The sequence below is a fragment of the Scyliorhinus canicula genome, chromosome 7 (assembly GCF_902713615.1).
Source record: "Scyliorhinus canicula chromosome 7, sScyCan1.1, whole genome shotgun sequence".
NCBI lineage: Eukaryota > Metazoa > Chordata > Chondrichthyes > Carcharhiniformes > Scyliorhinidae > Scyliorhinus > Scyliorhinus canicula.
The window spans coordinates 45,318,936-45,338,387 of NC_052152.1; the positions used below are offsets into that span (position 1 = coordinate 45,318,936).

Here is a 19,452-nt window from a genome sequence, read left to right on the forward strand (position 1 = left end):
AATTCATATGTTTTAGAATATAACTTCAGTTTTAGGAAATAAAGTTCTAGCTAAAGGTAAATGGAAAAAACTTGGTTCAAAAACTTTTTAATTTATTCTTTCACAGGATGTTGCTGGATAGGCCAACATTTATTGTCCATACCTAATTGCCTTTAAGGTGTTGGCGAGCTGCCACCTTGAACTGCTACTGTCCATCTGGTGTAGTTACACCCACAGTGCTGTTAGGCAGGGAGCTCCCAGAGTTTGACTCAGGGACTAATAGATTGGATTTGTTTATTGTCACGTGTACCAAGGTACAGTGAAAAGTATTTTTCGGCTAGCAGTTCAACAGATCAAGGACTAATAAAGAACCCAAATGAAAAAGCAAATCAAAGCAAGTTTAGGTTTAATGAACCTTTGTTCATCTTACAAAGTCAGAATTAAAAGTGTAAACATTGAACAATGGATGACCCATTTCTGAACCTCTTGATAGACCCTTGGGGTGGGATACTCCCGCAACTGGCTGGATGGCCCGACGCCAGCGCCAAGAGCAGCGCGAACCACTCCAGCGTCGGGCCGACCGGAAGGTACGGAACCTGTGTCATACGGGTGGAGAGTGGGTGAGGTTACAGGGACAGTTCGATAGTTTGACGACAGGGAAGGCAGTGGGCAGCCATGGAGGGCGGTGGTGGTGGGGTTGGGGGGGGGGGGGGGGGGTTTGAATATAGAGAGAAGCTGATCCGTATGCTAGCCCACAGCTATGGAGGCAGGCTGCGTCCAGGGAAATTCTGAGGGTACAGACAGCGAAGGCGAAGAGAGTGTCAGAACCGGAGAAGACTAACAAGGTGTTCAGGGAATATTACGAGAAGGTATATAGGGGCCGAGCTGGGTGTGAGGAAGGGGATGTGGGGCAGTTTTTGGACGAGCTGGAATTTGTAAGACTGGATGAGGAGAGGAGGCAGGCACTGGAGGAACAGCTAGGGCTGAGTGAGGTGATGGATAGCATAAATGGGATGAAGTCGGGGAAGGTCCCATGGCTGGACGGCTACCTGACGGAGTTCTGTAAGGAGTTTGCGATGGGGTTGGCAAGGATAGGATGGGAAAGAGGGCCTAGGTAGAAAGTTCTTTCAGAGGGTCGGTACAGACACAATGGGCTGAATGACCTCTTTCTGCACTGTAGGCATTATATGATTCTGTAGCGATCCTATGTAACCTTGTGGCAATAAGGATTTCACGGGTACATCTGACCCATGCAATGGTTTCTTCCTGTGGGCATCAACTTCCTCGCCATCTTCGAGTTCATCCCTTCCGATGTCCTCATCAGACGAGACATGCAGCTCCTCCATCTCTCCATTTGAGCACTATGTGGTGGAGAGCTCAGTAAATCACGATGTTTCAGGTCTCCCTCCAGGGGGAGTACTGGAGAACACTGCCTGACTGGTCCAAACATCTGAAAAGCACCTTTATCATGCCAATGGTCTGCTCAGTCAAGAAGCGTGTTGTGGGATGAGCTGCTTTGTTTGTCTCCTCTGAATGGGCGGTATGTCTTTTGGGGTAGCCTTTATCACCAATAAGCCAACTTCGAATGTGTTGAGAGCCCTCGAAGCTCTGTGTAAGAGTCATGTGAGCTCCCAGTGTACCTCGCACAGACCTGCATAATCTGCTTTTGGGATCACAGATCAGCTGCATGTTGAGAGAATAGAAGCATATTATATTGATGCAGCTTTGTGGCTGCTGCCAGAAAGTTCTTAATACCACGTAGAAATCATAGATCCCTACAGTGCAGAAGGCGGCCATTCGGCACCATCTGCACCAACCTCTGAAAGAGCACCCTACACCGGCCCCACCCTATCCCCTGCAACCCCATCCCTGGACACCAAGGGGTAATTTAGTATGGTCAATCCAACTAATCTGCATATCTTTGGATACATGCTTGGATACATCCCAGGGGGATCCCATCTGGTTCTGGTGGTTTATTCCACCAAACCTGCAGTTTCCAACCTCAAATTCTGCCCATCACAGAGACTATGGTGTGATCTTCTGGCCACGCTGCACCTGTAAAGCATCACACCGCAATGCAGTGTGGCTGGTGAAAGCCAGGAGACCCTGCTTCCGGGATCTACCCAGCTTGCAACACCTCGTGAGATGCAATGCAATCTCGCGTGATGTTGCAAAGTGAATCCCAGCCACAATGAGCGGAATCACATTTTAGAAAATCTGCAGATTAGAGCGAGGCAGTATGCCTTACTCCAATGTGTAGATTCACGAGGTACCTGACGCTTTGAGATTTAATTCCTTTGCCTTGGGATCCTCAGCTGAGTGCTGTTTGCTACTAGTCCTCACAAAGGGGGACCAGACAGAACGGTTCTCCTGGGGGCCTGCAAGGAGACTGGAGGCCCCCAATTGCATGCCCTTTGGGTAGGCTGGTGCCACCTGGGTACCCTTTCACTGCCACCTGGGCACTGCCAAGGTGAAGCTGCCATTTTTAAGCGCATGTGATTGAGCCGGGCTGCCCAGTGTGGATGTTGGGGAGTGTGTGGGGAGACCCTCCCATTTTATGTTCGGGCTGGGGGGGATGGAGGTCAGGGATTTTTTGTGGGCCTCAGAGATCGGGATGCCATTTGAAAATGGTGTCAATCTCTCGCTACAACAGGGAGTTCCGGCGAGTGGAGCTCCCTATTGTAACAAACAGGGCTATGTGTGGCGTCGGCCACATGTCCCCTTTTAAGGCCCCTTATTCAAAGCGAGTCGTGTTGAATAGCCATGTGTTTCTCGGCACTGCAATGCCGGGAAATACATGGCTAAACGCGCTTGCACAGGGACTTTATTCCCTTTTGGGAAGATCATGCCCTACATCTACTTCTATTATTTTGCCTCTGTCTCTACTTCCACTATCTTCCACTGAAACCCTCCCATGTGTTTTTGTCATCTCCAGACTCAAATACTCCAATGTTCTCCAGGATGATCTTCCAATTTCCACCTTTCATATTCTTCAGGTCATCCAAAATTCTGCCATCTCTAATACAATTCTTCTTGTTCAACACTCCAGTTCCACAAAAGCCCAGTTAAACTTTTAATTCCTCTCACTTTGGCTTTACGCATATCAACACCCAGCCATCATTTTCCCCACAATTATTTTTTTTTCCAAGGCAACTAAACATTTTTATTATAAAATGATTCACTTAGTTGACAACGTGTAGGTCCATTGACTGATAATTTACAGTCTTCTTCCCCCATTTCATTTTCCCCACAATTAATGATCATGCGCTCAGATGCTCCGTTCCATTTTAGAATTTCCTTCCCTATATTCTTTGGTCTCTGTGCATCTACTCCCTCCTTTAGAGCTCGAATTCTTAGAACAAACTTGGCCATTTAACCTCCCATTTGTTTCATCTACACCTCGCAGAAGCACCTTGGGATGGTTTTTAATACCAAAACCATTACAATAATGTAAGTGATTGTTCATGGTGCACAATAAGTCATGGTTTAGAATTTATGCGAAACTTGTACCTTGTATCATTCTTGTATTGGTACATTATGTGCACTATAGGGTAAAGGAGTGATTGAATACAATTACTTGTCTGAAATAAAGGTGGAAATGGACCAAGATACTGAAAACAAGTCCCTTGATAGCAAAAGTTAAATTGTATTTCCCAAATAAACTAGAGGGACTATACCCTGTACATGATCTAAAATGCTGAATTTCAGTAGAGGAAACTCCTCTACTGACAGCATTCCACTTGGTAATAGCAAAAAATTGCCTCAGATTCATAAGCTTTCATATGGTGTTTGTTTTCTCGAGATAATTTGATTATGTGAGTACGCGTCAGATAGAACAGGGATAATTGATCTTAAATATTTGCAGTAATTTTATGTTCACAATGTTTGCATTTAATAACATCTATGATTTTCTTGACAGAATGTAATGTCCGAAGTCAAACATATCTCCCCTGTATTATTTGGAATCATGTGCACCTTATTATCAAGTGGGATTCTGCTAGCAGTTTTCTTTCTTATCTTCACCATCAAATTCAAAAATAACAGGTATTATTTGTAAAATAATGTGTTTCTAATACCCGTTTTAAACTTATGAGATCTAATTCTTACCATCCCCACCTTAGCCAATTAATTAGATCAGTTAGCTAATTGGCAGTAAATTGTATTGATTAGCCAGGTTCATGCATCAGTCTGTGCTAACTTGACCAATTAACCTCAGGTCAGGGAGATCATCAAGTATCTTTCTATCTTGAATAAAGACAGGGTCAGACACCCAGTTGTGAATGGTAAGCTGTCTATTAGTACATACGATAAATGATCAATTGAGTAAATTGGCAACTTGAAAAGATAGTGTAAAGGAGGAGAAAAGGTCAGAGAGGGAAGTAAGGCAGAAAGAGAAACAGAATTATAGATAAGAGCAAGATAAATAGAAACAGAGGTAGGTTTGCTATTTTCAATCAGCTTTATTACAAACATGTTAATACTGACATTAATATCAGATGAACAAGGGCGGCACAGTGGTTAGCACTGCTGCCTCCCGGAACTGAGGACCCGGGTTCGCTCCCGGCCCTGGGTGACTGTCTGTGTGGAGTTTGCACATTCTCCCTGTGCCTGCGTGGGTCTCACCCCCACAACCCAAAGATGTGCAGGTTAGGTGGATTGGCCATGCTAAATTGCCCCTTAATTGCAAAAGAAACAAATTGGGCACTTTAATTTTATTTTTAAAAGTTAGATGAACAAAAATCTAGACTAGAAGGAACAAACATGAGAGGTTTTTTTTTGTCACTTTCCCATTTTATGCTTAGCATTAGGGGCTAAGTTGTTTCAATCGGACTTGACCTGAAAATGAGCAGAACCATGTAACCACATAATTTGTTAAAATTTATTCTCAACGCTTTTGTTGCTTTTGGGCTAGATGTATATGTAACCAGTGTCACTAATATTATTAAATGGATTGTTACACCATTAGACAGGTTGGCAGACTACAAGGCAACATTGAAAATAAATTGAAATCAGTTCCTCGGAGCCCTGAGTAATGCTGGTGCATCACGGTGGCACAGTGGTTAGCAGAGTTGCTTCACAGCTCCAGGGTCCCAGGTTTGATTCCTGGTTTGGGTCACTGTCTGTGCGGAGTCTGCATGTTCTCCCTGCGTGGGTTTCCTCCGGGTGCTCTGGTTTCCTCCCACAGTCCAAAGATGTGCAGGTTAGGTAGATTGGCTGTGCTAAATTGCCCTTAGTGTCCAAAAAAGGTTAGGTGGGGTTACGGGGATAGGGTGGAGGTGTGGCGATAGGGTGGAGATGTGGGGGAAGGGTGGAGGTGTGGGCTTAGGTAGTGCTGTTTCCAAGGGCAGGTGCAGACTCGATGGGCCGAATGGCCTCTTCCTGCACAGTAAATTCTATGAAATCATATTCTACTTGCAAAATCTATCAAGCATGTATACAATAACATGTAGAAACAACAGGGTCTCAATGCTCCTTTCTTGTAGGGAGAAATATAGTTTAGCTATAAGCAAAAGTTCTGTTTCCTTTTACATTATAAGCTCAATGTTAGCCTAATTCAGTTTAGATCTTGAATTGCTGATCCTCTGACTTACACTTTGAGTTGACTGCTGGTTTGTCCACTGCTGTGCCTTAGGGATAAACAGTGGTAGCCCCACGAAAAAATTGTTCTTAAAGTAAATTTCTCACAGGATTCATACGACCAGATAAAATAATAGAATGGAGCGTTACGAACAAAAATATGTCAAAATCATTTAATTTATTGTTTAGTATTTGAAAAGGACATAGTGAAAAACTATTTCTTAAATGTTTCATTTTTCCTCTTATCTCTAAACTCTTACACCATTTATATTTTATTTTGCTTGTATTTCTCTTTCCAAAATTTATGTGATTTGCTCATAATTTTTTTTTAAATTTTTGTTTTTATAAATTTAGATTACCCAATTATTTTTTCCAATTAAGGGGCAATTTAGCGTGGCCAATCCACCTACTCTGCACATTTTTGGGTTGTGGGGGCGAAACCCACGCAGACACAGGGAGAATGTGCAAACTCCACACGGACAGTGACCCAGAGCCGGGATCGAACCTGGGACCTCAGCGCCGTGAGGCGGTTGTGCTAACCACTAGGCCACCGTGCTGCCCTAATTTGTTCATAATTGAGACAAAACGCTTCTTTAATATATTGGGAAAAGATTCAACTTGTAGAATTTTTAAAATTTAGAGTGATACTGCAAGACCCAGAACACTCTTACCCACTTATCTCAAACTCAGATCAACATCTTTCTTATCTCGAGAAAAAATGGGAGCCGTAGTCTCTTCCCTTCACATTAAGATTAAAATCTTAGAGTAGAACAAATGTCACATTTGAAGCAGTCGATACTTAAATGACTTTTTAATCTAAATGAGAACAAACAGTAAATGAATGTAGAGAAATGTCAAATTCAGAAAATGTCATTTTACTTTTTCGATTCATTATTTATTCAGTAACTTAGAATGATCTCTAATGGATAGGACTTTATAAAATTTGTTACAATTGTCTAGCTTTCAAGTCATACAATATTTGCATAATGATGACTATGGACTGGATATTCTGGTGAATACATGCTACAATGCACGCGTAACACTAATCATTGTAGTCACAGGCTTTAAAAAATTGTTCTTGGGATAAGGGTGACTTTAGCAAGGCAACATTTATTGCCCTTAGAAGACGATAGTTGGCACTGCCTTTTAAAAAAACAAAACAAATTAAGGCATTAGGGTCCATTCAGTCACATATTATGGTACTGCAGTTGTATAGGGGTGACCAATTCCATTCCTGATCAGTGTTTTATTTTGTGTCCAATTCTGGGTACCACACGGTAGGAAGGAGTGCAGAGGAGATTTACCAGAATGGTATCAGAGATTAAAGACTTTGGATACATGGAGGGATCAGAGGAACAGGGACTATTCTCCTTCTAGCAAACAGGCTGAGAGAGGTTAAAAATGACCTTGAATTGAATTTTAGAAGACTGTGAACATACTACTTCCATGACCACTGCACTGCTGTACAGGGCCGGCTCAAGGCACCGGCAACTCGGGCTGTCGCCCGGGGCGCTATGTGCTCGGGGGCGCCAGAGACTCGGGTCCCGCGCATGCGCAGTTGGGCCGGTGCCAACCAGCGCATGCGCGGTGGCCGCCCGCCCCCAGGGCGGCCCCCCGGCTCGGTCCGCCCCCCCGCTCGGTCCCCCCCCGCCCCCCTCGGGTCCGCCCCCCCGCCCCGCCCCGCCCTCGGGTCCGCCCGCGTCCGCCCCCCGCGTGTCCACCCCCCCGTCCCCCCCTCGGGTCCGCCCCTCCTCGGCCCCGCCACCCCGCCCCGCCTCCTCGGCCCCGCCCCCCCCCGGCCCGCCCCCCTCGGGTCCGCCCGCGTCCGCCCCCCCGCGTGTTCCCCCCCCGCCCCCCCCTCCCCGCCCCCCCCCTCGGGTCCGCCCCCCCCTCGGGTCCGCCCCCCGCCCCGCCCTCGGGTCCGCCCGCGTCCGCCCCCCCGCGTGTCCGCCCCCCCCGGCCCCGCCCCTCCTCGGCCCCGCCACCCCCGCCGCGCCACCCCTCCTCGCCCCCCCCCTCGGGTCCGCCCCTCCTCGGCCCCGCCCCTCCTTGGCCCCGCCACCCCGCCGCGCCCCCCCTCCTCGGCCCCGCCCCCCCTCCTCGGCCTCGGCCCCCCCTCCTCGGCCTCGGCCCCCCCGGCCCCCCCCCCCCCCCGGCCCCCCCAAGGGCGCCGAAGTTCAGCTTGCCCGGGGCGCCAGCAACCCTAGAGCCGGCGCTGCTGCTGTATCCTTATTATTCTGAAGACCACATTTCCAGGGGTGTATTTGTCATTTCAGCATTGAGCGTAAACCTGACTTTAGTGGAATGACAAAGTACCGAAGGAGGCCTTGGGAAGAAATGTACATTTCAGTCGCACTTCCCTGCACTCCCCTTGTAGCCCTGTAATTCTTTCCACCAAATGCTTCTCCAAATTCCGTTTCAAAAGTTAACATTCAATTTCCTCCACCATCATTTCAGGTAGTACATTCCTGATCATCATAACTCACTGCGTGAGCATTTTTCCTCCTCACGGCACCTCTGGTTCTTTTGCCTATTAATTTAAGTCTGTGCCCTCTCGTTACTGACCCTTCTTTTACTGACCTCTCCTGCCACTGGAAACAGTTCTCCTGATTGACTCTATCAAAACACTTCATGATTTTGAGTACCTCTCTCGACCTGTTTGTTAGAAAGAGAATAGTCCCTGATTATCTGGTCTCTCCATGTATCCAAAGTCTTTAATCTCTGATACCATTTTGGTAAATCTCCTCTGCTCTCTTCAGAAGGCTTTAGCCTCTTTCCTACCGTGTGGTGCCCAGAATTGGATACAAAATAAAACACTGATCGGGTCCCAGCTGCAGTTGGGTTCAGAATAGCTTCAGCTTGCTGCCTCGACCTATAAATTCAAAGTTTCCCTCTTTGACAGCCTTCTTAACTTTTTCTGCCACTGTCAAACACCCGCTTTGAAATTGGATCAGTTGATTTGTATTTCCTCACTTCATTTTTCCTATAAAATGAATTACTTTGCTCTTCTTCACATTTAAATTTAATCTAACACATGCCTCCATATTTCACCAGTCTATTTCCTCCTGCAGTCTGTTACTATTCTCATCACTATTTATTGCATTTCAGTTCTGTGTTATCTGCAAACTTTGAAGTTATGGTGTGTATACCTAAATCCAGATTATTAAATATATATCAAAAATAATGATGTCGAGAACCAAGTCACATAAATTGCGATTTTGTCGTCAGAATTGTAAACAATCAAAAATCTGGTTCTGGAATTTGGCCTTTAGATTAAGGAAACTAGATTTTAGTTGTGTAAATGTTAAAAATGCAGTGCACGTTCTTAAAAGAATGTTGCTGTTCAAGGGCATGTCATACTAAAACTTATAATTCTGTTCTATTATATGAAGATTTCACCAAATCTTTGCTCTTGCTAATTATTTCTATCAGGATTGTGAAAATGTCCAGTCCAAACCTCAACATTGTAACAATTATTGGGAGTGTTTTCACTTATATCAGTGGATATATGTTCGGGATCGTGGAAGGGAAAACAGCTACACTGGAAATGCCAATCGAGCTGATATTTCAGGTGAGGAAACATAAGGAACCATGTGGCGATGTATGTGTGATTACGCTGAGACCCAGGACTTAATCAGTGGTGCACAATATGAAGGGATTTATGTGAGTAAGAAAAACACTTACCCTAATTTAATCTGACCTATCAATCGTAAAGCAACACTGGCAAAGTTGTTAACTGCTGTGCAAGTCTTCGGCAAGAGTGTCAATGCTGGGTACCAAGGTGCCCACGCCTCACGACGCCGAGGACCCAGATTCGATCCCGGCCCCGGGTCACTGCGTGTAGAGTTTGCACATTCTCCCCATGTCACGGTGGGTCTCAACAACCCAAAAAGATGTGCAGGGTAGGTGGATTCAACACGCTAAATTGCCCCTTAATTGGAAAACAAATTGGGTACTCTAAATTTATTGTACAGAAGGAGTGTCAATGCTTTCATTTATTTTGGAAGCATGAGATTAATGGGGCTGGATTCTCTGATTTGCAGACTAAGTGCTGACGCCGGCGTGGGAACAGTGGCATTTTACGCCAGAAAAAAACATCACGAAAGCTGCACCGATCCTCCGAATGGTGGGGGGCTGGCAACCGCGCAGCGTAAATCCCCTGGATTTATGGCCAGATAATTGCCGGGTCTGTGGCCGCGCATGCAAACGCCGGCGACCTGCAGTGGCAGCGCTGTGCAACATGGCACCGGCCGCACGCGGACCCAGCCTCCCAAAAACTGCTCCCCCTGTAACCAGCATTGCCACATATGGACCAGTCCCCCCAGCCCCCGACAAATGCCTCCCTGCCAGCGGAACTGCTCCCCCCCCCCCCCCCCCCCCCAAGACTTTGGCGCCGTTCCACACTGATGGGAACCTGGCCTCTGGGGAGGGCCTCAGGTGACGTCCTGAGGCCGTCCCGACGCCGTTTCTAAGGATTCGGAGCATCGCAAAACCGGTGCTGTCCCCGATTGCGGAGCAAACGGGGATTCTTCGGCCGATTGCCAAACGCGATTTCGGTGTCGGCGACCGGAGAATCCCGCCCATGATCTTTTATCTATGGGACATAAAGTGAAAATAAAGATTAGAGAAATGTTAATATGTATGAGAAGATCTCACAGGAGAGTTGAGAGACAAACTCTTTTATCCCAAGGTTTGAACTCCACGGCGATAACTGCAGTTGTTTGGTTGTTTGAGAAGAGGTTTATGTGGTTTACTGGAGAATATTTTAATCTAGATTTTAAGTTTTGGAAATAAATGGAAAGATTTTTGAAAATATAAAAAATTCACAACATAGTAAATGGTAGAGAAAATATTCATAAAAATTGAAACAGGGATTTAATTTTATATGAAATTAAGTTTTGTCGCACAGTTTGGGGCGGCACGGCAGCACAGTGGATGGCGCTGCTGCCTCAAAGTGTCAGGGACCCGGGTTCAATTCCGGCTTTGGATGACTGTGTGGCGTTTGCTTTTTCTCCCCATGTCTGTGTGAGTCTCCTCCCACAGTCCAAAGACGTGCAGGTTAGGAGGATTGGCCACACTAAAATGTCCCTTAGTGTCCAAAGGTGTGCAGGATAGATGGGGGTCACAGGACCACGGTTGGGGAGTGGGCCTAGGCCGGGTGCTTATCAGAGGGTCGGTGCAGACTCGATGGGCCAAATGGCCTCCTTCTGCACTGTAGGAATTCTATGTTCTAAGTTATCTCTATAGCAAGTTGGAATCCAGTAATGTGCATGGGAACTAAATGTATATTCTTAAAATTTTAATTAAATTTTCCTGCAGAATGGGCATACCCTCAAACAGCAGAACCTGTCACAATAAGAGAAAGGTTAAACACCAATGGATTAGAACAGAAAACCTAAATTACAACAAAAGAAAATTGTTATTTTTTAATACTTCAGTCTCAACAGGAAAATTCATCCCTCACAAACCATTCATTGAGACTTAGAGCAATGCTTTTCAAACATTTTTTCCGGGGTACCACATTTGCCAACTGGCTAACCTTTGGGATCCATGCTGGCTAACCTTAGCGACCCACGCCGAATAATCTCTATGACACATGCCACGTTTGCTTACCTTTAATATGAAAGGGGAGCCTACTTAGTCCTCATGATCTCACTTCAGGTGCAGACGTCAGCAAGTTCCTTTGTGCTGTCTTCACCTTTATGAAAATAAATCCAACTTTGCACATACAGGTTGTCATGAAGGGCAGTAACAACAAAATGCTTATTTTACTCAGCATTGAATACTCCTGGGAGATGCTACACCAGAATGCTGACAGCCTCATGGGCTTTTGATGTGTTTTTAATGTGGTATCAGTCAGCTACAGCAGTGTAGTCTTTTCATTTGGAGTCAGCTTTAAGTTAATAACTGACTCTGGCTTCTCAACCTCAAAAGGAATTTTTCACCCACTGCTTCTCTTTCAAAATCTGAAACTTCTCCTCTCATTTTCCAGTACTTCCCTGCATATAGCATACATGAGCTTTGCATCCTTATTTGCATTGGTACATACCTCAAAAAAATCATCTTTATACTGCTTAGTTCCTGAGTTAAGCATGTTCTTTGTAGGCTGCTAATGAGAGCCCATGGAGCTTTGTACAGAGCTAACACTAGCAATGCTCTGCCCTGCCCTGGACTCTCCTGACCAGCTCTCTCTAGCAGATTCTGTTGTGAGATCCTGTCCAATAGGTAAACTGCCTAATTGAGTCTCTGCCTATCTCTTACTTTAAAGAAAACCATTCATCTTCACAGTTACCGTGACTTGCCTGCCAGCAGCTGGTTAATGGAAGCAACACTGCTCTGTGATTTGGTACCAAAAACATGTACCTAGAGAGTGGTTGATGTCAAGTGTCCGTGCAGGGCACGTGACCTGTTCTCTGCTGCCGCAGAGGGTGAGGGCTGTCATTCGGGGGTATGTGGAGCTGAATAACACGGGTGAGGTTTCAGCCGCCACACTATGGGAGGCACTTAAGGCAGTGGTCAGGGGGGAGTTTATATCGATCCTGGTGCACAGAGACAGGACAGAGCGGGCAGAGATGGCTATGCTGGTGAAGGAGATCCTGCAGGTAGATAGGAGGTACTTGGAGACCCCGAAGCAGGTTTGTTGAAGGAGCGGTAGAAGCTCCAGATGGAATTCGGGCTGGCGTCCACGGGGAAGGCAGTGGAGCAGTTAAGGAGGGCCAGGGGGGCAATGTACGAATATGGGGAGAAGGCAGGTAGGATGCTGGCTCACCAACTTAGGAAGCAGGAGGTGTCGAGTGAAATTGGAAAGGTGAAGGATGGGACGGGAAGGGCAGTCTTGGACCCGGTGGAGGTGAATGGGACATTTGAGGAATTTTATAAGAGGCTATATGAATCAGAGCCCCCAGTAGGGCAAGAGGGAATGCGCTGATTTCTAGATGGGTTGGAGATCTCTAAAGTGGAGAAGATCTGGTATAGGGGCTGGGGGCACCCATTAGAGTAGTGGAAATGATGTAGGCCATGGGGGAAATGCAGACAGGGTAGGCCCCGGCCCAGATGGGTTCACAGTGGAATTTTATAAAATGTTTTGGGAGATCTGGGGCCCTTGATAAGGGGGAGCTTCCCCCTGCGTTATCGCAGGCTTCGCTATCCTGAATTTTGAAGAGGGATAAGGACCCAGAGCAGTGTGGGTCCTACCGCTCGATCCCACTGCTAAATTTTGGTGCCTAGCTGTTGGCAAAGATCTTGACCTCTCTGATCGAGGACTGTGTGCCGGGGGTGATAGGGAAGGACCAGGCGGGGTTTGTAAAGGGGAGGCATCTATTGGCGAACATTAGGCGTTTATTGAATGTGATTATGATGCCCCTGGTGGGATAGGAGGTGAAGGAGGCGGTCACTATGGATGCAGAGAAAGCCTTTGATCGGGTGGAACGGGAATATCTGTGGTAAGTACTGGGACAGTTCGGGATCGGGTAGGGGTTGGTGGATTGGGTCCGGGTGCTATATAGGGCACCGGTAGCAACTGTTGGGACGAATAGGGTCAGTTTGGGGATTTTGGATTGCATCATGGGACAAGGCAGGGACGCCCACTTTCCCCGTTGGTTTTTGCGCTGGCGATAGAGCCATTGACAATGGTGCTTAGAGCATCAAGGAGTTGGAAAGGGATAGTGTGTGGGGGGGGGGGGGGGGGGGGGGGGGGGGGTGGGTGGTGGAGAATAGAGTTTCGCTAGATGCAGACGATCTGTTACTTTACATTTCAGACCCTTTGGGAAGCATTGGGGGGATCATGGACATTTTATAGGAATTCGGCCAGTTTTCCGGGTATAAATTAAACATGGGGAATAGTGAGGTCTTCCCGATCCAAGCAAGGGAACAGGAGGGGAGGCTGGGCGCGCTGCAGTTTAAGGTGGTGGGGACGAACTTTAGATGCTTGAGGATACAGGTGGTGTGGGGATGGGAAAAACCGCACAAATTGAACCTGGTAGGTAGTGCAGATGAAGGGGGATTTTAAGAGATGGGATGCGCTCCTGCTATCTTTGGAGGGGCGGGTGCAAACTTGTGAAAATATCGGTGCTTCCGAGGTTTTATTTGTTTTTCAGAACCTTCTGATTTTAATCCAAAGGCCTTTTTTTAGGAAAGTTAATGCCCTGATTTTGGGATTTGTTTGGGTGGGGAAATTCCCACCCCAGAGAAGGTGCTGCTGGAGCGGGGACATTGGGGAGTGGGCACCTTGCCAAATTTAATGAACTATTACTGGGCAGTGAATATAGCCATGGTTAGGAAGTGGGTAGTGGGGGAGGGGGTCAGTGTGGGAGCGGATGGAGGCAGCCTCTTGTAAGGACATTAGTTTGGGGGCACTGCTGATGGTGCCTCTGTCGTTCTTGCCGGCCACGAGCCTGGCAGTGGTGGCAGCCCTAAGGGTGTGGGGACGTTGCCTCGATCTGGGAACCATAGATTTGCTCCAGGTGGGGGGGTTTTGCACGCGACGGTCTGCGAGTGGCAGTGGGCGGAGATCGAACTGTTTGGGGACCTATTTGTTGGGGGGCGGGGGGGGAAAGCTTCTCGAGCCTAAAGGAATTGGAACAGGAGTATCAGCTTCCCAGTGGGAATGGGTTCCGGTACTTGCAGGTACGGAATTATGTTAGGAAGCAAGTGCAGTTCTTTCCGGACCTGCCACCCCCACGGCTGCAGGACAAGGTGGTGTCGGAAACAGGAGTCGTCGAGAGTAGGGTGTTGGAGATTTATAGGGAATTAATGGAATTGGGAGGACCCGCAAACAATGTCCACATGTTTTGGGCTTGTCCAAAGCTGAAGGGATTCTGGCGGGGATTCGCTGACATAATATCTGAGGTACTGAAGGTGAAGGTTGTCCCAAGCTCAGAACTGGCGCTTTTCAGAGTGTCGGAAGACCTGGGAGTCCAGACGGCGAGACAGACATCTTCACCTTTGCCTCCCTGGTATCCCGGAGATGGACTTTGTTGGAATGGAGGGAGGTCCGCGTGAAAATCAAGTCTTCAGTGAGCTGGGCCTGGGGACTCCTTGTGCGTGCTTAGCCTGTCAATGCAGGAGGGTGATGACGATTTGCAGTGGGGAAAGTTTTGATGCTCCTCAGCTTTTGCGTGTCTGATTCCTGTCTGTTTTCTACCACCAGCTAACTCCCCGGCTCATGTGTGAGTGAGGTTCATAGATGTTCATAGAATTTACAGTGCAGAAGGAGGCCATTCGGCCCATCGAGTCTGCACCGGCTCCTGGAAAGAGCACCCGACCCAAGGTTAACACCTTCACCCTATCCCCATAACCCAGTAACCCCACCCAACACTAAGGGCAATTTTGGACACTAAGGGCAATTTATCATGGCCAATCCACCTAACCTGCACATCTTTTGGACTGTGGGAGGAAACCGGAGCACCCGGAGGAAACCCACGCACACACGGGGAGGATGTGCAGACTCCGCACAGACAGTGACCAAGCCGGAATCGAACCTGGGACCCTGGAGATGTTAAGCGATTGTGCTATCCACAATGCTACCGTGCTGCCCTGTAGGTATGGACCTACATCCCTTTATTCTACAGCACTGGAGAGGGATTAAGAGCAAGAGTCTAGGATTCACTAATTAATGCCAGAATCCTTCTAGGATATAAGGTTTGAGTGGGTCTAACCATTTCCCTTACATTGAGGACCTGTGGGAAAAGCTGTGTTTAGATGGGGTGGAAGACCTATCCCAGTGGGAGGAGGATCAAGAGGTCTTGACAAGGTGATAAGAATACAACATAAGAACACAAGAATTAGGACAGGAGTAGGCCATCTGGCCCTTCGAGCCTGCTCCGCCATTCAATGAGATCATGGCTGATCTTTTGTGGACTCAGCTCCACTTTCCGGCCCGAACACCATAACCCTTAATCCCTTTATTATTCAAAAAACTATCTATCTTTATCTTGAAAACATTTAATGAAGGAGACTCAACTGCTTCACTGGGCAGGGAATTCCATAGATTCACAACCATCTGGGTGAAGAAGTTCCTCCTAAACTCAGTCCTAAATCTACTTCCCCTTATTTTGAGGCTATGCCCCCTAGTTCTGCTTTCACCCACCAGTGAAAACAACCTGTCCGCATCTATCCTATTTATACCCTTCATAATTTTATATGTTTCTATAAGATTCCCCGCATCCTTCTAAATTCCAACAAGTACAGTCCCAGTCTACGCAACCCCTCCTCGTAATCCTATCCCCTCAACTCTGGGATTAACCTAGTGAATCTCCTCTGCACACCCTCCAACGTCCTTTCTCAGGAAAGAAGACCAAAACTGAACACAATACTCCAGGTGTGGCCTCACTAACACCTTATACAATTGCAGCATAACCTCACTAGTCTTAAACTCCATCCCTCTAGCAATGAAGGAAAAAACTCCATTTGCCTTATTAATCACCTGTTGCACTGTAAACTAACTTTTTGCAACTCATGCACTAGCACACCCAGGTCGCTCTGCACAGCAGCATGTTTTAATATTTTATCATTGAAATAATAATCCCTTTTGCTGTTATTCCTACCAAAATGGATAACCTCACATTTGTCAACATTGTATTCCATCTGCCAACATTGTATTCCATCTGCCAGACCCTAGCCCATTCACTTAACCTATCCAAATCCCTCTGCAGACTTCCAGTATCCTCTGCACTTTTTGCTTTACCATTCATCTTAGTGTCGGCTGCAAACTTGGACACATTGCACTTGGTCCCCCAACTCCAAATTATCTATGTAAATTGTGAACAATTGTGGGCCCAACACTGATCCCTGAGGGTCACCACTAGCTACCGATTGCCAACGAGAGAAAAACCCATTAATCCCCACTCTTTGCTTTCTATTAATTAACCAATCCTCCATCCATGCTACTACTTTATCCTTAACGCCCTGCATCGTTACCTTATGCAGCAACCTTTTGTGTGGCACCTTGTCAAAAGCTTTATGGAAATCCAGATATACCACTACGCGTTGTCTACCGCATTGGTAACGTCCTCAAAAAATTCCACTAAATTAGTTAGGCATGACCTGCCCTTTATGAACCCATGCTGCGTCTGTTCAATGGGATGATTTCCATCCAGATGCCTCGCTATTTCTTCCGTGATAATAGATTCCAGCATGTTCCCGACTACCGAAGTTAAGCTAACTGGCCTATAATTTTTTTTAAATATATTTTTATTCTCCTTTTTCACATTTTCTCCCAAATTTGCACCCACCAACAATAAACAATAAGCAGTAACGAATATAATGTCAATCCCCATTTCAACAACAACAATCCCATCCTCCCACCAAACCCCCAAACAACTGCCCGCATGTTAACATAAACAAATAACAAAAAGGAATCAGGAATCACCCATAGTCATCATTAACAAATACAGTCCCCTCCCCCCAACCCTTCCAATCACCCCCCCCCCCCCCACCACCCCCCACTAATGTTCGATGTGATCCAATTCTCGAAAGTGCATAATGAATAATGCCCATGAATTGTAGAACTCCTCCATCCATCACCTCAGTTCAAACTTAACCTTCTCAAGAGATAAGAATTCTGACAGATCCCCCCACCATGCCAGGGCACAGGGTGGAGAGGTTTTCTCTCCAACCTATCAGGATCCACCTTTGGGCGATCAACGAGGCAAAGGCTACAACATCTGCCTCCGCGCCCGTTTCCAACCCCGGCTGGTCCGACATCCCGAATATGGCCTCCCGAGGGCTCGGATCCAGTTTCACGTGCACCACTTCAGAGATTACCCTACAAACCTCCTTCCAGTAATCCTCCAGCTTCGGACAGGACCAAAACATATGAACATGATTTGCGGGCCCCCCATCCCCGCAATGTTCACACACATTTTCTACCCCCTCAAAGAGCCGGCTCATCCTCGCCCTCGTGAGGTGTGCTCAATATACCACCTTCAGCTGTATCAGCCCCAACCTCGCACACAAAGTGGAGGCATTTACTCTCCGGAGAACCTCACACCAGAACCCCTCCTCCATATCCTCTCCCAACTCTTCCTCCCACTTTGCTTTGATCCCTTCCAGCAGTACCTTCTCCTCTTCCAGAATAGCTCCGTAAACTGCCGACACTACCCCCTTCTCCAGTTCCCCTGTCGTCAGCACCTCCTCCAGCAATGTGGAGGCCAGCTCCACCAGGAAGCTCTGTATCTCCTTCCTGGCAAAATCTCGAACCTGCATGTATCTAAACATTTCCCTCTGTTCCAGCATATACTTTGCTCCCAGCTCCTACAATCCTGCAGCCCGACTCCTAAGAAACAAATCTTTTAGTGTCTTAATCCCCTTCTCCTCCCATTACCGAAAATTTTCCTCCCACTTCCCTCGCTCAAATCTGTGGTTCCCCCGAATCGGCATTCCCCTTGACCCTGCCCCAACCCGAAGAGTTGGCGAAACGGCCTCCAAATTCTCAATGAAGCTATTATTACCGGACTCCCTGAGTATTTTCCCAGGGCCATCGGGTACGACGCTGTTGCTAGTATCTTCAATCCTGACCCCCGACACAAACTCTCCTCCATTCTGACCAACTGGGAATCAACCCCTCTCCGCACCTTCTCCACATTCATCGCCCAGTAATAATAAATCAGGTTCGGAAGACCCAAATCCCCTGCCTGCCTTCCCCTCTGTAGCAACACCTTTCTGACTCTGGCCACCTTCCCTCCCCATATGAACGAGGTAATCATTCCTTCAATCTCTCTTAAAAAAATGCCTTTGGCCGGAAAATCAGCAGGGATTGGAAAATAAACAGAAATCGCGGGAACACATTTATTTTAACCACCTGTACCCAACCCGCCAGTGACAGAGGGAGGTCATCCCACCTTGCCAGATCAGCATTCACTCTCCCCACCAAACTAGAAATGTTGTACTTGATAACTGGCCTATAATTACCCGCTTTCTGCCTAGCTCATTTTTTAAATAGTGGTGTCACGTTTACCAATTTCCAATCCGCAGGGACCAACCCAGAGCCTAGTGAATTTTGGTAAATTATCACTAGTGCAATCTGGGATGCATTCCATCAGGGCCAGGAGACTTGTCTACCTTTAGCCCCATTAGCTTGCCCATCACTACCTCCTTAGTGATAACAATCCTCTCAAGGTCCTCACCTGTCATAGCCTCATTTCCATCAGTCACTGGCATGTTATTTCATTATGACTTCCACTATCTGTGCCTAACGTCACCCGTGTCTACTCTGTGCCCCTGCAACTCCTTACTCTTGCAAGCCATCCTACTACATCTCAGTGTATACCCAGGATGCACATCAGAAATGGAGGTGGCCTGTTGTGTTCCAACCTCAGTTGCCTGAGAGGCCCTTGGCGGACGTCCTCAGGAGGACCGGGGCCTGAGGGCCCAAGCCTACTTTGGAGTAACACTGATGTTGCCATGTCACCCTGTACTGCCCGCTGTCCCCGAGATGCGCCGGATCATGAAGGGGGGATTCAGAAGGGCTGGTCATTCCCAGGGTCTCCTGGATGGAAGGCCCCGGGATTTGTTCCAGCACTTCCTCTTCCCTCTGGGTGAGCGTTGGCCCCTGGGTTACTCCATGGGGTGGAGGGACAGCTGGACCGAACTCCAGAAGCCTCAATGTCATGTGGCATTTCTAGTCCTGGAGGCCTACCCGTTTCTGCACAATGGTGTCAAACCCCTCAGCCATGATCCTCAGGGACTAAGTCATGCTTCGGAGTTCGCCAGGTTTTCCACTGCACATGCCACTTTTGCAATATTGGCCTGGATGCCACGCAATATCGGCAACATTTCCTGCGACTGAAGGCTTTGGGCTCCTCCATTCGGCCTTGAAGTTGCAACAATGTCGCTGACAACCCCTCCTGGTATTCCTGGCTCTGCCTTTGCATCTTAAGCAGCTGAGGGCCAAACTTG

General features: G+C 47.4%; 1 protein-coding gene across 1 annotated transcript in view; it reads left to right on the forward strand.

The window, feature by feature from the left end:
* Positions 1-19,452, forward strand: part of gpr156 (G protein-coupled receptor 156) — a 115,719-nt gene that overhangs the window by 27,018 nt on the left and 69,249 nt on the right. The window contains exons 3-4 of the mRNA XM_038801910.1: positions 3,899-4,023; positions 8,989-9,127. Coding sequence (XP_038657838.1) covers positions 3,899-4,023; positions 8,989-9,127 — 264 coding nt within the window. The remainder of the gene's footprint in view (positions 1-3,898; positions 4,024-8,988; positions 9,128-19,452) is intronic.